The sequence below is a fragment of the Emys orbicularis genome, chromosome 7 (assembly GCF_028017835.1).
Source record: "Emys orbicularis isolate rEmyOrb1 chromosome 7, rEmyOrb1.hap1, whole genome shotgun sequence".
NCBI classification, from domain to species: domain Eukaryota; kingdom Metazoa; phylum Chordata; order Testudines; family Emydidae; genus Emys; species Emys orbicularis.
This window is the reverse complement of record NC_088689.1, coordinates 40,724,377-40,744,797: the sequence shown is the minus strand read 5'-3', so window position 1 is coordinate 40,744,797 and position 20,421 is coordinate 40,724,377. Positions and strand designations below refer to the sequence as shown.

Below are 20,421 nucleotides of genomic sequence, written 5' to 3'. Positions count from 1 at the left end.
GAGGGCCTATAACCTGAGCCCTGCGACCCAGAGCTGAAGCCCTGGGGCTTCAGCTGTCAATCTGTTACTGTAACTGTCAATATGTTACAGGCTTCAGAACTTCCTATGACTCCTTGCTTTTTTTCCTCATTCAAGGAGAAAATTCCACAAATATAAAGTTATTTGGAATTGCTTTCAGTTAGTTGTAATTACTGTAAGTTATTTGACATACAAGTTTGGAATAACTTTTGGGAAATGGGAGATTATTTCTAAAAGGTAACTTCTCTAGAAGCCTAGAGTTTTGCCACGGACTTCAGCAAGGGGAGAAGGCTCCAAGAGACACCAATCAGATCTTGATAAAGCTCAGTTTTATCCCTAAATCAGAAACCATTGTTTTGTAACAGTGGATAACTTAAAAAAAAAGTGTATATTGCTTCTCTTGGAAACTACCCCAAAACTGACAATAATAAAATGGTGTTTTGCAGATTTTTGAAGTAATGGCATAAAACTCAAGGGAAAATATTTTGTACAAAACTCATTGATTTTTTTATTCTATTCAACTTAAATGTATGCATAGATGTGTGATACATACAAAGTGGTACACAGATGAATATGGATGCAAGTATCAAAACTAAATGTGTACATAATTCTGAAGTTTACATTTGTTGTGAGAGGAACTGAAATTAGCAAAAATACACAGCTAGACATTTATTTCCAGCTAATGCATGCGCTATTAACACTAGGGAGGAAACAGAACATACCTCTGTTGTAAACTCAAGTTTCACCTCCCAATTAGTTACAACATCTAGAAGATAATATCGTTGATTATGATTGCTTTCATTAAAATATCATATAAATTACAAAAACTAACACTTGTCTGCATTATTGTGGGCTCAAGAATGCTCTTCCCATCACAATCAGTCAGTATCAAAAGTATTCACAGCTTGATTAATGTTGATTAGGTTTATACACACTATGTTACACCTGCAAAGATCATTTCTCTAGATAATTCTGAGAAAGATATTCAAATCCCTCTTACCCAATTTTTTCTTAAATATCTTATATAAACCATCTTACTTTTTTTTTTCAAAAATTCAGTGCTAGTGCTAAGTGCATTAACACTTACAAGCAGAATAAAGTCATGGCAATCAAGTAATTAAATATAAAACATTTACCAGCTTTATTCTTCAGAACTTTTTGTCTTTAATTTTGCCATAACTTCTGGCGATGAAGAATCTTTAGTTCTTTGAATCTTCTTTATAGTTTTAACCCTCTTTTTTGAAACAACCTTTTTTATGGTTTTCTTCTCTGTTGCAACTCCTGATTTTTTGAGTCTGTTTTTGTAACGTATCAGATCTTCACGTCCAACATCAACCATTTGCTCCTCCCATGACTTCATTTCATTTTCATACCGAACCTTGTCATCTTCAGCAAGCTGTAGATATGTCTGAGAAATCATTTAAGATGTTTCAATATTTCCTTAGGTAAAATTCTGGCTGTTTCTGTAAATGAAAATTCTGCCAAATCCCATGACATTTTCCCCTTCCCAATGCTCCACAAGAATTTGAAGCATCTGTTTCTTAGAAGCAAATTCACTCACAAATGAAAGCACTAATAAGTTGCTGCATAGTAAGTTATTTATCTCTTTAAACGACAAAGTCTATTTCAAATTCCTCAGTAACCTCTACCTTCACTTTCCTAAGAGCTGTCATGTCTTTTGCTTCTTGAGACCTTCAGGCCCCCTCTACACCTTCAATTTTCCCTCCATCCTAGTGCCTTATGTTGAAGTAGAATATTCAGGCAATTGCATATTTAAAATTTGCAAATTTACTCTTCTGGAATGTTTTAAGCAATTTCAGCTAAACCAGATAAGGCATTAGCTGTATGCTCTACTAAACTCGTGAGCAGTGAAACAATGTTGAGATTTCAGACTTAATACTTTAATGAGGAAACTGCCTTTTCAATTTTAAATGTTAGAAAAACTATTTGTATAGCATGGTGCTTTACACCCAGACACACAAGTCCCCATCTTGAGCTTACAATATAATATACTCTGTTTGCATGAAGTCTTCTTATGAGCACATTAGAAGTGTGTTACCTATTTGCACAGACATATTAGACCCCCAGATAAAATCTTTAACTCTCCCTTTTCCCCATTGCTAAGTAAATATTAGCAAAGAAATACTATGTATAGGGGCAGTTAAGGTTACAGCAGGACAAATTCCATCCATCCAAAACTTTAGAAGAATGGAAATAAAAAGTTAAGTAGAAAGACTTGTGCATTTCTCTCCATTCAACTATTGATATGATAATATACTCCAATACTCCATAAGGCTCTTGTTTCCAACAAATACCAAAAAGCAATAAATGACCTCAACTTCAAATTTGCACTTTAACACAAAACCTTAACAGTAAGATCATATTCTTTTATATCAATTATGCCAACAGATCAGTACATCTGACTGTCACATTCCATGCATTTGGGAAATGATTCTGCCTTACCATTTCTGAGGTCACTAAGGTTTTGCATTGGAGTACAAGTTTGATGACGCTGGGGTACATAAGGATTAAAGCTGGAAAGAGAAACCCAACAGATATTTCTGCACAACCAATTTCAAATTTGATTTTCTCTCTAGAAAGAATATGAAATATAAAATAGCTGTATGCTCCAATTACACATTCAAACAAACATTATTTGGACAAAGGAAATTCAGGACAAGAAATGGCAGGTTTAAAAGAAAGTCAAGATTAATAAAGGCCAATTGGGTTTTTATTAGGGATGTCAAGCGATTACAAAAATTAATCATGATTAATCACACTATTAAACAATAATAGAATACTATTTATTTAAATATTTTTGGATGTTTTCTACATTTTCAAATATATTGATTTCAATTATAAAACAGAATACAAAGAGTACAGTACTCGCTTTATATTTATTTTTGATTACAAGTATTTGCACTGTAAAAAAACAAAATAAATAGTATTTTTCAAATCACCTAATACAAGTACTGTTGTGCAATCTCTATCATGAAAGTTGAATTTACAAATGTAGAATTATGTAAAAAATCTTGCATTCAAAAATGAAACAATGTAAAACTTTAGAGTCTACAAGTCCACTCAGTCCTACTTTTTGTTCAGCCAATTGCTCAGACAAACAAGTTTGTTTACATTTGCAGGAGATAATGCTGATACCAGACACCTCTGTGTTCTTGGGGAACCAGGGTGCAGTATCCAGCCTGACTCATGAAAGACACCCCACCCCACCCCAGCCTCTGCTTAAACCAAAACCCATCAGAGGAAAAAACTTGCAGAGAGCAGTGAAGGGCGTTGGGAGACACACCTAGACCCCTCCTGACAAGGGTGACAAGATTAAGACATCTCCATTAGCATACAGAATGGAGAGCAAAGACAACTCCCCTAGCCTCATCTGCATGAAAGATGGGACAGGAAGACATCTCAATTTACATACAGAATGGAGAACAGAGAAACACACTGATTTCTGGGACCAGAAAAAGCAGGGAAGCACTGCATCATGGGAATCTCTGCTCCAGATGTGAATGAACCTATGTCTGCACACACCCAGCTCAGCAATTATCAGACCAATTCTAGTAATGAATCCTTAATTGATATCCAAATACTGAAGCAGCCTAGTTGCATTGTGAGCTCCCTGGAAGAAAAAACCACCCATAGCCAAGAGTGATCAGCTCCTATTGTCTAGCCTAAAGAAAAAACCTTTGAGTCTTCAACTTACCTATGAACAAATCTAGTGTTCTCCCTTGAACAACTATTTTCTCTACAAAAATCCCTACTCACCCTCTAGTCAGGGTTCTGATGCTTAGATCCAAACTATGCATCAGTTCCACTGGAACTCCATCTTCTCCTGACTGATCGTGCTGGGGGCTCTGCCTGTCTCCAGCATTCAGGACCCTCCACTACCACCATCACCTGGGAACCCCGACCAGTTCAAGCCTCATGGAGTGGGTGAGATCCCCCTCTTTCGCTCTCTCTGTTTTCCTTTCTACCTTAGGTATTAACCTTTAATAATGTATGTTACGTTGGTTTAGCCCTCCTTGTGTAGTTATCACTATTATTCAATACATAACTTTTATGGTTAAGTTGGTTGCTTCTCTCTCTTGCTGAACTTTACTTTGTGTTTTTAGCTCCCTCCATTCACTCTACAGCAACGCTTCTTTTACCTAAGCTAAAGATCCCTGCAGCGCCCAAAACTGTGGGGTTTGCTCATCAAGTAGGTTACTGCCAGTACAATTGTGTTGTGAGAGTGGGGATAGGGACGTGCTGAATCTGGGACGCATAAGGGTAACAGCTTGAAAGTGCTGCTTGACCCAGTCCATGGAGCCCAGGGGCGTGTGCATGTCCGTCCGTTTTTGGGGCTGGAGAAACCCAGCCCTAGGGAACCTAGGTCCTGCAGGATAACTCCATTGGGAGGGGACTTGCAGAAGGGAGAAATAGAGCTCCATATGAAAACACAAGTGACACAAGCAGTACATTGATAGAATTACAGAATCCCCTTCCCCAGAAGAGTAACCCGAATAAATGAGCATACCCCAAAGTAATGGGCAAATCTGGTAACAATGCTGCCCGCTTGTTTACCATATCACCTGAAAGTGAGAACAGGCCGTTCACATAGCACTTTTGTAGCTGGCATTGCAAGGTATTTATGTGCCAGATGCACTAAAGATTCATATGTCCTTTCATGCTTCAACCACCATTCCAGGGGACATGCGTCCATGCTGATGATAGGTTCTGCTCAATAACAATCCAAAGCAGTATGGACCAACATGTTCATTTTCATTATTTGAGTCAGATGCCACCAGCAGAAGATGGATTTTCTTTTTTAGTGGTTCGGGTTCTGTAGTTTCCACATCGAAGTGTGGCTCTTTTAAGACTTTGAAAAGCAGGCTCCACACCCCATCCCTCACAGATTTTGGAAGGCACTTCAGATTTTTAAACCTGGGGTCGAGTGCCATAGCTATCTTTCGAAATCTCACATTGGTACCGTCTTTGCGTTTTGTGAAATCTGCAGTGAAAGTGTTCTTAAAATGAACAACATATGCTGGGTCATCATCTGAGCCTGCTATAACATGAAACATATGGCAGAAAGCAGGTAAAACAGAGCAGGGGACATACTTAAATTTGTGACTGAACTCCTTGGGGAGAATAGTAACACATTTTTTTTTTTTTAAACGAGCATCATCAGCATGGAAGCATGTCCTCTGGAATGGTGGCCGAAGCATAAAGGGGTATACGAATATTTGGCATATCTGGCACGTAAATACCTTGCAATGCCGACTACAAAAGTGCCATGCGAATGGCCTGTTCTCACTTTCTGGTGACATTGTAAATAAGAAGAGGGCAGCATTATCTACTGTAAATGTAAACAAACTTGTTTGTCTTAGCGATTGGCTGAACAAGAAGTAGGACTGAGTGGACTTGTAGGCTCTGAAGTTTGACATTGTTTTATTATTGAGTGCAGATATGTAAAACAACAAAAATCTAAATTTGTAAGTAGCACTTCCACAACAGAGATTGCACTACACTATTTGTCTGAGGTGAACTAAAAAATACTATTTTTTTTTAAATCAGTTTTACAGTGCAAATATTTGTAATCAAAAATATTATACACTTTGATTTCAATTACAACACAGAATAAAATATATATGAAAATGTAGTAAAACATACAAAATATTTAATATTTGTCAACTGGTATTCCATTGTTTAACAGTGCAATTGAAACTGCGATTAATCGCGATTTTTTTTTTAATCGCGATTAATTTTTTTTTACTTAAATCGCGTGAGTTAACTGCAATTAATCAACAGCCCTAGTTTTTATACTATTTTAATGTGGAATGCTTCAAATATTCTTATATACAGATCTGGAGCATCATACCTCAGTGCACTGTTAAAGACAGTAAAAAAGCCACATGAAGTAAGATTTTTCCCATGCATGTAACAGTGTTATTTTTAAAATTTCTATTAAACATAGTAAAAGATCTCATTCCCCATGAGAACCAAATCCATTACTAGTTTGAAGTTTTTAAAAAGATCTAATTTCATTTATGAAAGCAAGAAGTTAATTTGAAAAATTTAACTGTTTTTTCCTTTCATACTCAGGAATCAATATTCCTCCCCAACAACACCCACCCATTCCACTGCTTAATGAAATGTTATCAATATTTTTTTTAAAATGGTCACTGTTGTGTTAAGAATCAACATGAGACATTTCAGCTTGAAGTGTAACTGGTTTCAAGAATTTATAAAAGAAATGAAAATAAAATCCTTTAGTAAAAAACGCACTTTAACTATAATAAAAGGTCGGTGTAACTGGAATTTACAAGAGTGTTCTGGAGTCAGAATGACTAAACTGTCATTCTGTAGTTGGATAACACTTAGCTGAACTGGAGCCTCACCAAAAGCTAGACACATACCTGCTTTTGAGAACTGGATAGATCTTGCCATTCTTCAAATAAATGCTTCATCTTTGCCTACAAAATACAAACTCTCTCAAACTCATGTAAAAAATTTGGATCATGAGATTCTCAAGCGTATAAGCTAAAAGGGACTAAAGTCCTCCTAAAGCAAAATTAGTTGACAGCTAAATACCTTTGATTCCAGTAAAAACCTCCATTCTTCGTCCTCTTAAAATGGAAAGTTGTGCACTGCTTGAGATGGGACAGTATGTACCAGTACAGAATACCAGCACACACTGTTTCGTGAACAATCATCAACAAGGAAATGACCAAAATCTCTGAAGTGCTATCTGCATGTACTTTACAAATTAGACATCTTGATTATTTCACACCGTTTGTAAATATTATTTGAACTTTATAAATACTGTCAAAGTCTTCATGAAATAGGTAAACTGGGACTGGTAATTTTGACCTTTTTACAGATGGAGAAATAGAGGTGAATTGACTTGCTCATGGGCACCCAGAACGTCACAGAAAGGTGACTAGAGCCAGGGGGAGCAAACATGGGAAAACACACAAAAGGGAAGGGCTAAATATGAGGAAGCTAGCTAGGAATAAAATTGGTTATGGGGGAAAAGTAAGGATAGAAGATGAAGGTGTTTGCTGAATTGGAAGGTAGGCAGATGTTAGAAAACAGATGGAGAATTGAGGGTACAAGGAAGAGAGCAAGAAGAGGAGACTAAACAAGGTGGAATGAATACACCACTCATAAGTGATAGTCTGACTTTTTGGGAGGTGGATACTTCCCCATCACTAAAAGTCTGCTCCAATGCAAAAGTGAAACAAAAACCAATTAACTAGTTCAAGCATAAATGGGCAGACTTATGGGTAGTCTGCCAAGGGGATCATCTATATATTTCTGTTATTGTCCATCTAGTTAGTTTTTAAGTGAGGTGAAACTTGGAGGTTCACAAGACAAATCAGACTCCTGAAAGGGATACAGTAGTCTGGAAAGACTGAGAGCCACTGACCTATACCTTCATGAGACATACAGTTTACACTTACTATTCCTGATCATCTTAGTTCTAGGGAAATAAGCTGGTTGATTATATGAATGGATCACCTCAGCGAAAAATGCCTTGCATCACTCGCTGACCCTCTCCATATAATCAAACGTAATTGCAGGATATCAAAGAGTTCCTTCCACTCAGCTGGGAAATTAGTGGCCTTGATACTAAGCATGGGTTAAATATAGTTTTCTATCCAGTCAGATCAACTTTATCATGATTTGAATCTATTTTAATTAGGTTTTGCATCTGTAGATCCTGCTGGTGTGCTTTCACATAGTACTGTTTGAAACATGTATGTTAAAGTTTATTAGGGAACCTTTATGGCACACTAGCAGGATCTACATAGATCAATCAACACATTAGCATGCTTTAGAAATCACACCCAGTAGAATGCATTACCTCACTGTATAGACAAGTGCTGATTTGGTTAAACTGGGGCAACCTTCTATATGGCTTATTTATAGTTTAAGTCAATTTGGAACAGGCTGAAGCTAATCCAAAAATAAGCCACACTTAAACCAAAGTCATCATGTCCACACATGACTTACTCCAATCAGTTTAAATTCACACCTGAAGTTAAATTGGTGCAAATTTCTTGTGCAGACAAGGTCTTCATTAAAGTGATGCAACCCTATGTTTCGACCTAAGAAAGAAGCAGGGAAAAATGGAATTCTCCAGTTACTGAATAAGAGGGTACACTGAATAAGTCTTCAGAGTGTACAGTACTGCAAGAATAACAGGAGTACTTGTGGCACCTTAGAGACTAACAAATTTATTAGAGCATAAGCTTTCGTGGGCTACAACCCACTTCTTCGGATGCATATAGAGTGAACCATATATTGAGGAGATATATATACACACACATACAGAGAGCATGAACAGGTGGGAGTTGTCTTACCAACTCTGAGAGGCCAATTAAGTAAGAGGAAAAAAACTTTTGAAGTGATAATCAAGATGGCTCAGTACAGACAGTTTGATAAGAAGCAAGTGTGAAAATACTTACAAGGGGAGATAGATTCAATGTTTGTAATGGCTCAGCCATTCCCAATCCCTATTTAGCCCTGAGTTGATTGTGTCTAGTTTGCATATCAATTCCAGCTAAGACTTTCTGATTTATTAAGTCCATGTATTCACTGAGTGGCTCAGTTTGGATAGCAAGCAATTAGCAGCAAGCGTTCAACCATGCCCTAAAAATTCCCACTTCTGCCTAGCAAAGAAAGATCCAGAAACACTGAACTGTTTGAATTGTTACCCATAGGAGAAGCTAGAACAAATTTTCTGAATGCAACAAATTTTGGAAGATAGTCATTTTAACAATGAAGAAATCTAAAGTTAACCAATTTTGTCTTGTTTACCTGAACTGAAATTCCCTTAGCTTCTTGGAAGTGTTCAGACATAAAAATGTTAAAGCCAGTACGAGGTCTTTTAGGCTTTCCAAGCACTGTTAATTCCTAAAAAATTGTAAGAAGGCAGAAGTTATTTTTCTGTGAATGAGTCAACCCACTGATTATATATATTTATAATTTGTTTCAATTCCTTTTAGCAAAGCTGATTATACCATTAGCTTTTTATTGACCATTTTACACTTACTAAAAAAAAAAGAAGCATTTTACAAAAAGATCAATTTCTTATGCAAAATTGCATTACACTGTGGACAATTAAGGTTTACACTAACACCAAACTAAACTAGTCTTCACTTGTGAACCGACTCATATTTTAACCCAGATTGAGACAATAGGCTAGATTTGAGCCTATTGGAGGAAGGGATCATGCCTAGCTACATGAACTGAAGTGTGGAGGGCTGCACTAAACATCTCAGTTTCTTCTAAGGGTCATTTTTATTTCGCTATCAGTGGACTCCTTGAACAAAAATGAGTGGTTAATTTATTAGTAAGGCTCCTGCCACATCTATCTTAAGCAGGTTAACAATTTGCCTTTGATACTAAACAGAGCATAAAATTTCTGGCCTTGCCTGGGAACCTCCATTTGTTGGATTGCGCCAATTGTGATTTTATGATATTTTCAAGCATTAATTAGAGGAAGATAGACAGCTCCTTCTTTAGGACAATGGAGAAGTTGTTTTGTAGTTTCACTTTACCCCGATCAGCATTTTCCTGCACTCATTGGACAGGCTCTGGACTCATATTGAGAGGTAACTACATTGCAAAGCATTAGATCAAAACAGTCTGCTTTAAAGAGCTTTTCCTGAGTTGTTTCTTCCATTACTTATAGTTTTAAATCCAAAAGTTCCTCTTCTTCAGGGGAAGATGAAGGTATGACACTGCACCCGATATTCTTCATAGTAATATTATTATATGATATGATTATAGCATAATTAGGATATATTTTATGCAAGATAAGTCATGTGAGGTGTCATTGGAAAAGTTATGATTTGCTGAATATGATTATCCTATTTGTATGCATGTATCTTTTTGTATCTGAAGTTATGAATATTGACTACGTATCTGTATTTCAAATGTAGCTACACCTGGGCGATGCCCACTAGACAAGATGCTTTCAGTCTAGATAGCTGATTGGGAAGGGCCTATTCAGGGCAATAAGCCATTAGAGAAAACAACAGGCCCTCAGAGAAGCTTATCTCCCACCTGGTGAGCCTTACTGAGGACACTCCTAACAGCCTGCAAGTAATGGCTGCTATGACTCTACAAGGACATGTAAGTAACCAGGTCACATGATTCTGGATTCCATCTTGGGATGTCAGTATTTTTCCACAAACTGGCCTGGGAACCAAGTTTTGAAACAAAGGGATCCTGCCATATGCTAAAACTATATAAGGCAGGGAGTATCATCTGTGGTTGTTCACTCCCCACTCAAGAAGACTACTGGAAATACCTGAGGAACAAAGACTGAACTGGGGGAAGTGCTGGACTAAAGGGATTTCTAGCCTGTGTATGAAACACCTGGGGATTCCAAGCTGTAAAGCAAGTGCATCTTGCCCCTTAAGGATCTGCAGCCTGCTTGTATCATCTCTTAGGCTGATAATCTGCTAATTCATATCCAATCTATCTAGTATATTAAGCTTAGTGTGGGTTTTTTGTTTATTTGCTAGATAATCTGATTTGATCTGTTGCTATCCCTTATAATCACTTAAAATCAAATAATCTAATAACCATTTGTAGTTAATAAACTTGTTTTTATTTTAATCTAAACCAGTGAGCTTTGACTGGAAGGCTTGGGGAATATCTCTGCTTGGTTACCACAAGTGTGCATTGTTCTCTTCACATTGAGGGAGAGGCGAACCGCATATTAAACCCATATACTGACCAGATTTGACCAGGGCAGGATGGTACTGCTCTGGGGTCCCAGGCTGGGAAGCTGATGGTTAGAGAGCCTGCGTGTAACTGCAGCTGGGTGTGTCCCTTACCTGTATGAATGTGGGTGAAAGTGTAGGCTGGAGGGCTTTGCAGCTTGTCACAGCAGTACAGTGTGAGAAGGAGCCCAGGCTGGTGGGTTAGGGGGCTCGGTGCTCAAGTTCCAGGTGGCACCCCAGGATGAACCCATCACAGAAGGAGTGGAAGGAGAATATTTACATTTCTTAATTCTGGAGTTCTTACTCTGATACAAAGGACATGTGAAGTGCCAACCTTACTACCTAGTCTAGTATAGGTGTTGGTGGCTACAATGGTTTTGGGGAGGCTTAGTCAACTGGATAACATCCTGGAGCTGAGAAATTCGGGGGCTGGTGGACTGAATCCTCATGAAAAGCTATTTCCAGGACACCTCCTCCACTTGGAGACCTCTGGTGGTGTTGCTCCCTCCTGACAGGCCTCTTCCAGGACACTGTCCATATGGGAAATAACTGGAGTGGAGCACTTGCTACCTAGTCACTGTTACTTGTTCGTTTTGCTGAAATTATCTGCCATCTTCACCTTGGCAGAGGGGACTATTTCAGGCTGTGGCAAATAAGGGTTAATAATTGGCTTTGCAGCATACGCAACCAAATACTGCAGGACTGTGCTGATTCTCATGCACCAGAAGGTGAAACTGGCTGGTCTATTTTCACAGTCTCAGTTAAGTGAAATGGAAAAAAGTATAGCATAGTGAGAAGCAAATTAAATAAAGTAATCAATTAATAAACTAAAGTATTACAGGAAACATCAGTAATGATTTAAGTATGATTTTTAACCTGACAGCATTCCTTTAAAACATTATTTCTAGCCTTGCATTGTAGTCATGTTTAATAACCATTTGAAACAACCAGATTAATACATTTAAGTTACCTTAAAAGGGAAAATGAAATCACATTTTGAGTACTTACCCTCTTTTTCCTCGTTGCTTTTCTTTTTGCCCGTTTTTGTCTCCTTTCTTCTTTCAAAGCTACTATCTGGGCTGGACTTAACTGTGCTTTGTATTTGGCCAGTTCTTCTTTGTATGCTTGCCTCTCTACCTTTGCAGCTGCTTCATATGTCTATAAGCACAAAAATCATGAAAGCAACCATAACTGTCAATTTCAGCTAAACATTCTACCTTTAAAACAGTGACTCTCAACCTTTCCAGACAACTGTACCCCTTTCAGGAGTCTGATTTGTTTTGCGTATCCCCAAATTTCAGCTCACTTAAAAACTACTTGCTTACAAAATCAGACATAAAAATACATGTGCCACAGCACACTATTATTGAAAAATTGCTTACTTTCTCATTTTTACCATATAATTCTAAAATAAATCAACTGGAATATAAATATCGTACTTGCATTTCAGTATACAGAGCAGTATAAACAAGTCATTGTCTGTATGAAATTTTAGTTTATTCTGACCGCTAATGCTTTTTATGTAGTCTGTTGTACAAGTAGGCAAATATCTAGATGAACTGATATACCCACTGGAAGACCTCTGTGTACCCCCTAGGATATGAGTACCCCTGTTTGAGAACCACTGCTTTAAAACACTCTAAAGATCAAACAGCCTTCCAAACCATGCAGGCTATAGCAGGATACAGATATTGGCCTGCCATGCAGTAAACAGAATCATCAGGCTACACAGAGTCCCTAGAAATAATCAATGCAGCAGAGATGCACATCATCTCTAGCAAAGAAGAGTTCTTGTAACATGAGCTCCCCACCTCCCATGTGTAACAGCCCCATATCTTTGTCCTGCCCCTCCTTTCCCTGGGGGGGGGGGGACATAATCCATGGGAGTTAGTCTTCAGGATGAAGTAACCTCATGATCGACACAACAGTAATTAGATATAACTACTCTTTAGACCCTCTGCCATGCATGTATCATATTATGCATTCACAGCAACTGTATCAATGGTACACACCATCATTTTGATTGAAAAGCTAACCAATGTGTTAACTACCACTATATCAGATTCCATTAGTTAAGAGCTAATGCAGCAACTACACCAGTGATGGGCCTCCTAATGCTTCTGAATGCTCCTGTCTGGCTTCAGAGACAGCTGTAATAACTCAGAGTACACTAGCTCTGTCACTTATCAAGCTGGCTGCATGCAAGCCCAAGAACAGCTGAAGAGTTACTCTCCTGATTTCCCCCAAATACCATCCAATTCCCTCCTCTCACAAAGTAGCCATCCCTCCCTGTTTCTCTTGGATGCACCGCCTTGGTGTTGGTTGTGGGGCTGCCAGCAGGGGTTGGCCACTGCCACCCTCTGGAGACACCTGAGGCATAACACTGGAGGAGCAGGCAGCCAGTGATTTCCCCACCTTCCCTGCGGTAGTAGGGCTCAGATTTTGGGCTTCAGCTCTGGGAAAGCAGGGCAGCAGGCTCCGGCTGCGGGGCTTCAGGCTCCACCCCAGGGCTCCGGCTGCGCGACAGGAGGCCCCAGGCTCCAGCTGCACAGCTTCAGGCTCCATCCCCCGTCCATGGGGCTTTGGGATCTGGTCATGGGGCTTCAGATTCCAGCCCCCCGCTGCCTCCCCCAGCCACCCACCCACACACCCCATTGCCCCGACACCCCCCCATCCAGGACTTAATTTGTCCCAAGGCTTGCCAGGGCTGAGTAAGTCTGCTGTGAAAAATGATACTTTTGTTTGTTACTATCACTTTTCGCAACAGACTTACCAGCTAGCAATAACTAAATTACAATGATTTGGACGTGTATATGTGCATCTTTATTTGTTTTTCCTAAAGCTAATCAAGTATTTTAGGAAAAAAAATATGAGAGTGGCCACCACCAAGAGTTCGTGGCCGCACTCTGAGGCCACCAAAAAATTTGTCCTGAGAACTAATCTTAGAACACTGCTAGCACCACAGCAAGGATGCTTGGGCCAAGATGACTAGTGCTGGAGTGCCGAAGTAGTGCAGAGTACCAGAAACTAATTGCACTCAAGCTCCAAAGCAGGTGCCAAAGTGCTGAGTCACCAAAGTACCCAAAGCAAAGGCCTCAAAAATATAGCTAACAGAGCAGATTTGACAGGAAAGCAGAGAGGAAATATGAAGATAAATACCTGATATGTTACTGGAAACCAGGCTAGAACTGGAGCAATGGACAGTCAGGTGCTGCCTCCAACAGGGAGTTCCTTTTATAACTGTAGTCAAGAAGCAACTGGCTTGGAATGTTCCAAGGGCAGCATTTATATTCTGCATTGGGTAGCAATTGCACCGGGGACCCTAGCTCATACTCTACCTCTCTATTGCTGCCCTCAAGGATCAAAAGGAGAGGTAACGCACAAGTTTCCCAGTCTTGCATTAAGAAGTTAAGACCCAGAAGTGAAAAATCTCACACAGATAGTACCTTTAGAGAAATTACTTTCAACAGATTAGAGCCTGAACTCCAGGATCATAATCTCATCAGGAGGAAAGACTGTACTATGTGATCTCTCACAAAAAGGGAGTCTCATTTACCATAACAGCACAAAGACAGGAGACCAAGAGAAACAGGAAGTATATAGGTTAGTATAATCATGTGGGACCCCTCTGAATAGCTATTTTCTATAATACATCAAGTTTAGGTGCTATATCTGAGCAACAAGATTTATGCAGTTTATTTCACTTACATATTACAAAGCACATAGATTTATACTATAACAATTAAAATAAAATATCAAAATTAAAATCTTTGTAATAGTTTTTTCCCCCCAATACAACCATCACAAATCTAAATATCTTAAATACTTCAGCTTGCTTCTTCCACGAACACCCAAGGGGGGAAAAAAAGTGCATTAACAGCAGGCCCCAAAAGTTAAAGCCAGGCTTCTTGTGGAAGAACAAAGATTTCCAGATTTGAAGTCTCTTTCTTAGAAAATGCCCACCAGAAGCCCATTCCCACACCTATAAATATCAAACAGTGACAGACAAATTTCAAGTTAATCAGATTCCAAACCATTTAGAATTTTATATCTTAAAACCAACACCTTGAACTTCACCCTGAGACTAATCAGCAGTTAATGACGATCACAGAGCACAGGTATTATGCATTCCTGGTATGAAATATTAAGATGTGCTAACACATTCAATACTAACTTAAGTTATGGATGGTAGGAAGATGTAGACATATAGAGAGGACAATAGTCTAGCCTAAAGGTGACAGATATGAATAACTGTAGCAAATTATTCATCTGGGAAAAAAACACTGTTCCACTTGTCTCATCGGGCCAATATAGAAGAGTGTTTCAGACCACAGTTGCTCCCTGAGCATCCATGAGCCATCCAGGATCTATAAAAAATCCCTGAATTATAAATCTATGCTACAAACAGCACCATGCACCCTCAGGGGTGTCACTATAGCCTTTGCCAATCCTTCCAATTGCTTAACAACCTACAAGTACTATTTCAGTCTCCTCTGGATTGAACCTCAGCCAGCTCTCAATAGGATCAGATGAGGAAAAAAAAAAAAAAAACAGAGCTTTTGCTTAACACACTAAAAAACACAATGGCATGTATTTCCTTCCTAACCATCAGAATAACTACATATATTAATTGATCAAAAGGGAGTAAAACAGAACCTTGTAGAATCCCATGACACTTCTCTCAGGGAAGGTGAGCAACTGTCCAAAGTACTGACCTCTGGGAATTCTCATTATGAAAGAAGTGGAGCCATTTGCTAAGGACTGCAAATCAGTCAACACCACTTTATGATCAAGTGTTTAAGACAACAGTTCTAAAAGAATCAGTATGCACTTTATCCTTGTTCATTATTAGTAGGAGAGATCAATTTCTACAATACCATTTGTCCCATACCCAGGTCTAAAACCTGAGTGATGGGGTGGTCCCAAAAATCTGAGAACTCCAGATACTATAAGTTGCCATGCTACAACCTTTTCAACAAAATTTCCTTCGATAAGACACACCAAACCCAGCCAACATAAAAATAAGACTCAATATGCAACTGAAAGAGCATAAAACAAAAGAAAAAAAATCAAGCTTACTTGTTTCTCTGACACTGGTAGCTCTTTCCAAGCATATGCAATTTTTTTTGCTATCTCCAAAATGCTCACATCTGTGAAACAGAAGAAATTTTTAACTTCTTAGTTTACAAGAGAGTAAGAAAACTGAACCCGTTTTAATGTTTAAAATGTTTTTCGTTTTCCCCAGGAAAGAATTTGCTACCGGTATTTTTCTGCCACAGACATATTCTTTTTCCATAAAACCTGTCCTAATGTGCCAGTACAAGAAATTGTGAACACCAGGTGAATAAGATAGCTTTTCTTTTATTCCTAAAAGGAAAGATTAAATATCACTATTTCAGAAACAGGCATTTTTTTATATGACCTACACAGAATTTTTTAGAAGTTGGGCTTATGTTTCTTTTTTCTTCTTTACACTGCATATACAAACTGAGAGAGTTTTTTGTTTGTTTTTTTAAAGTTTCTGCTTGTTTTTGTTTTTTACTTAGAAATACCAGGAAAGTCAAGTCTCAACTTTCCTCGTTTTGCCAGAGGATCTGCTGGAATAGACCAGGTACAGGTTCAGTTTTACACCTTAACTGAATGAGAAGTGGTGTTGAATCTTCAAATGGCAGGTACTTCATCTAAAATGTCAATCATTGAAATTAAATAAGTTAACAATCCCCAATTTCCCCCAAACAATGGTTTAGAGACTCTGCCTAAAATGCCCTTCCCTTCTCAATTAGCTTTCACTCCTTACTTCTGTAATATCATCATTTCACAAATTCTTCAATCAGAAAGTTTTTTCAGGTCAAACAAGACTTGAACTTGTAAAATAGAAGCAATTAAGATTTTTGTTGACAAAAATCCTTCAAGGGTTTCTTTACACATCCTAGTGAGGGAAAGGGCATAGGCTCAATTCCTCCCCCCCAACACACTTTCCAAAAATGCCAGTTCCGCTTTTCCATTATTGACATGACTGAACCTAAGCATTCAGGCTCAAAAGTATAGGAAGACAAGACAGACCTAGAATACATGGGTCAGCCTCTCCTTTCAACTCCACTCAACAATGCCACATTTTGCCATGGACTATTAGTTTTTAGGAGAAAAGAAGGGTAACTTTATCAAGATGAGGAACACTAATACTTTATCAGGTCTACAAAAAACTTTTTGTGCCCCTGGGATGGAATATACTAATTTGTAGACTAAGGCTTTGTCTACACTACCAAGTTTTGTCGACAAAACTTATGTTGACACCCAAAGGTCAACAAAACAAAAATCGCGAAAGGGTGTTCACACTTGCTTCCTCTGTCGACAGATAACATCCACACTGTGGGCACCATCGACAGTATGAGCAATGCACTGTGGGTATGTATCCCACAGTGCAGTGTTGTGGGAAGGCGGAGCTGATCGCTGAGCATCTTGGGAGGATTCCCTCCATGTTCTCCCACAGCCTCCTCAGCTGCCGGGAGCGGCATCATGAGTAACTCTGTGAGATCTCTGTGCTAAGGAATGTCAAAGCAGGGGCTGCTGTGTTCCTAGTGCAGGGCAGAGCAGGAGCATTCCAATGATTTCTTCCTTGTTCCCAAAAGGGAGCAGCACACTCAGCTGTCAGATACTTCCCCCGCAATTCTGAAAGGGGAGTGTCGCATGGTGCTGTTTATAGCATAGATTTACAATGTAGGGATTTTTATAGATGCTGTCTGGATGGCTCATGGATGCTCCGGCAGCAATTGTGGTCTGAAACACTCTTCTATATTGGCCCAATGAGACAAGTGCAACAGTGTTTTTTCCCCAGGTGAATAATTTGCTACAGTTATTCATATCTGTCACCTTTAGGCTAGATTACTGTCCCCTCTATGTATCTACATCTTCCTTCCATGCATCCCTTAAGTTAGCATTGAATGTGTTAGCACATCTTAATATTTCATACCAGGAATGCATAACACTGGTGCTCTGTGATCTGCCTTAACTGTCAGTTAGTTTCAGGGTGGTGTCCAAGGCGGTTTTGGGCAACAAAACTTGGTAGTGTAGACAAAGCCTAAGGCACAGGAAGAGATCATGCACTGGGATCTGGGTAGGTAACTGGACAAGATCTTCAAGCATATTTTAATAGGAGAACTTTCTGATTATAACCTCTCTACAGCCAAATGACTTAAGAATTCTCAACTGTTTATCGTTTAAAGTGAGTTACCTCAAAACTTGTCCAAGATGATCATAAATCATAATTTAGTTTCAATACTTTAAAACAATCATTTCTACAAACAGTAATCCTCAATTAGACCAAGTTTCCTCATTCCCAAATGAATTTTTCCATATTGGAACAATATTCAATTTTGCAGCTCTCGTTGGCTATGAATAGGAATGAAAGCCTTAACATACACATACTTTAGGACAACTAAAAATATTCAAGGGAAAGACACCCACTCTTAAAAATATTTGCCCTTTCCCAATTTAGGTTATGGACAGACCCACCATTTTCAAAGCTCAGCAAATTACTAGATAAAGCATCAGAATAAAAGCTTGTACTGGGCATTGGTACATAATCAAAAATTCTTTTTCATGTGCATGAAAAGAAATATTCACATGCAATGGAAGAATGCTAATCATTACAACGCAAATATTTAATGGGGTTCTTTTTTGAAGTTCTCATATTAAGTACCTTGTCCATATAACAAATATTTATTCTACTCTGAATGAATTAAAATTCAAATTTTTTAGAGCTAATATAAATTATGGGTAGTATGTGTATCTAACATTCAATACTGATATTTAATTTTACTGGATTTTATCACTTTAATATGTTCTTTTAAAGTTTATTTATTCATATAATATATAGTTTGACTCAAATACTTATCTAGTTTTTTAAGCCAAAGGAAAAAAGTGCACACACATCTGAAATAAAACTGGGTTCTATAAACAGAACTGCCAACACATCTTAACAAATTCATACTAAAATGAAATGATTTTATTTACGTTTCTAAGCAGTTTTTGAAACAAAAATAACATTTATTCTAATGCTAAGTTTCTTTAGAGTTCCTTACCTGGATTTTGTTTTCTAAAAATGGGCTGCTGATCTTTTACAAAACGAAAGTAGGCTGTTAAGGGTCGCTTTGGAGGATTATCTGAATTGATCTGTTTTGAAAACCACTTCTCCACTGAGTATGTAGTACTGCATCTTTAACACACGCAAAGTTATCAGATATTAAAAATACATCAATATGTAAACTCAGTTGTAAATTACACTTCAAAATAAATAACGTGACCATTAGTTTACAATCCCGATGTAAGCAGTATTACCAGACTCCAGAATAAGCCCACAACTAACATTTACAGCCCATCATATTCCCGGCCCAAATGCACAGGAGCTCCTCCAGAAACAACTCCGCATCTGTAACCAGGCTTGGGTCAGCCACTTCCCAAGCCACTGAAAGCTTCTATCACCCCCACCCAAGGACACGCTCCCTCCTATGAGCAAAGAGGGCCACAGGGGAGAACGGAAGAAGGGAATGATGCGCGGAGGGTGCCCGAAGGGTGCTGCGGCCGGGGAGGGGACGATGCGCAGAGGGTGCCCGAAGGGTCCTGCAGGAGAGGATGGGACGTTGCGCGGGGGGCACCCGGGGGCGCTGCCCATAGGGGGAAGGCGGAGTGAGGGGACGGGAGGAGGGTGGCTGGGGCGGGATGGAAACAGATGCGCTGGGAGGACCAGGAGTCCGGCTCACTCCGAAGTTTCGCCGCTAGCCCCGGGCGGTGCCTTCACCTGAGAATGTGCCGAGCGCTAGGAAGAGCGGCCAGGGCCCGGCCCAGCAACGCGGCCGCCATGACACCGACACACAAAACAACAGGACGCTCGTCAGGTCAGAGCCGCGCGCGCTGCTAGCGCGGTGCAATGTGGGAAGAAGTGGGTCCCGCCTCTTAGATGGAACAGGGCCTCGGGACAGCATAGGCCCCAAAGCGCATGCTCCGAACCGGGGGACGGGGGGGGGGAGGAGGATGGCGCGTGCAAAGGGAGGGGCTGAGCGGGGAGTACGGCGCGCCGCCCCTGTAGCGTCTTCCGGGGACTAGCGGGGAGGCGGAGGTGCCCGCGGCGGGGCTGGGCCAATAGCGGCTGGGTCCCACCCCCTCGAGGCTCGGGCTCAGGCTGACAGCTCAAGCCCAGCTGGCCCCGTTTAGGTGGTAGCAGAGCTCGGTGCCTAGGACGGATCTCAGGACGGCTCCTGCCCCAACGATTTGCGAGCTAGAGGAGCGACAGAAACAGACAAACAAGTGATTTACGGAGCCTTTTCCTATGATGTGTGTGCACTGTGCAGCCTGCCATGCGCCTTCCATCGCACACACCGTGCCATTTCTTTGACTCGTTTAAGCTCCGATTGGAATTGCCCAGGAATAGCTCACGGCTCACATACCAGTTTTTTAAGCAGATATCCCCGCTGAAATCAATATATTCTGCCTTTAAAAAAAAAAGTCGACCCAATACAGGTATTTGAAGAAACTCACACTGGTGATCGTGGCATTCCTTGGCTTGAAGCCCTTTTATATGCTGTTAGTAAGCATACGTTAATGCTACGATTTTTCTCTAAAGATACTGTCTGTACAGAATTCTCACACTTGAGTCTTAACCCCTTAGTGTGAG

General features: G+C 39.7%; 1 protein-coding gene across 1 annotated transcript; it reads right to left on the bottom strand.

Annotated features, from left to right (window-relative positions):
• Nucleotides 1-507: 507 nt before the first annotated feature.
• TFAM (transcription factor A, mitochondrial) lies at nucleotides 508-19,676 on the bottom strand. The gene is made up of 7 exons (XM_065407346.1): nucleotides 19,549-19,676; nucleotides 18,833-18,966; nucleotides 15,831-15,901; nucleotides 11,760-11,909; nucleotides 8,836-8,931; nucleotides 6,429-6,485; nucleotides 508-1,426 (listed from the first exon to the last, which is right to left on the bottom strand). Exons 1-7 carry the CDS (start codon nucleotides 19,608-19,610, stop codon nucleotides 1,160-1,162), a joined length of 837 nt encoding a protein of 278 aa, XP_065263418.1. The 5' UTR covers nucleotides 19,611-19,676; the 3' UTR covers nucleotides 508-1,159.
• Between the last annotated feature and the right edge of the window lie 745 nt (nucleotides 19,677-20,421).

Excerpts from the sequence above, each read along its gene's own strand:
- TFAM (XM_065407346.1), bottom strand. The coding sequence starts at position 19,610 with ATGGCGGCCGCGTTGCTGGGCCGGGCCCTGGCCGCTCTTCCTAGCGCT. Across the intron at positions 11,910-15,830 it reads TACCAGTGTCAGAGAAACAA|ACATATGAAGCAGCTGCAAA; the intron begins GTAAGCTTGATT and ends TTGTGCTTATAG. Across the intron at positions 1,427-6,428 it reads TATCCAGTTCTCAAAAGCAG|ACATATCTACAGCTTGCTGA; the intron begins GTATGTGTCTAG and ends ATGATTTCTCAG.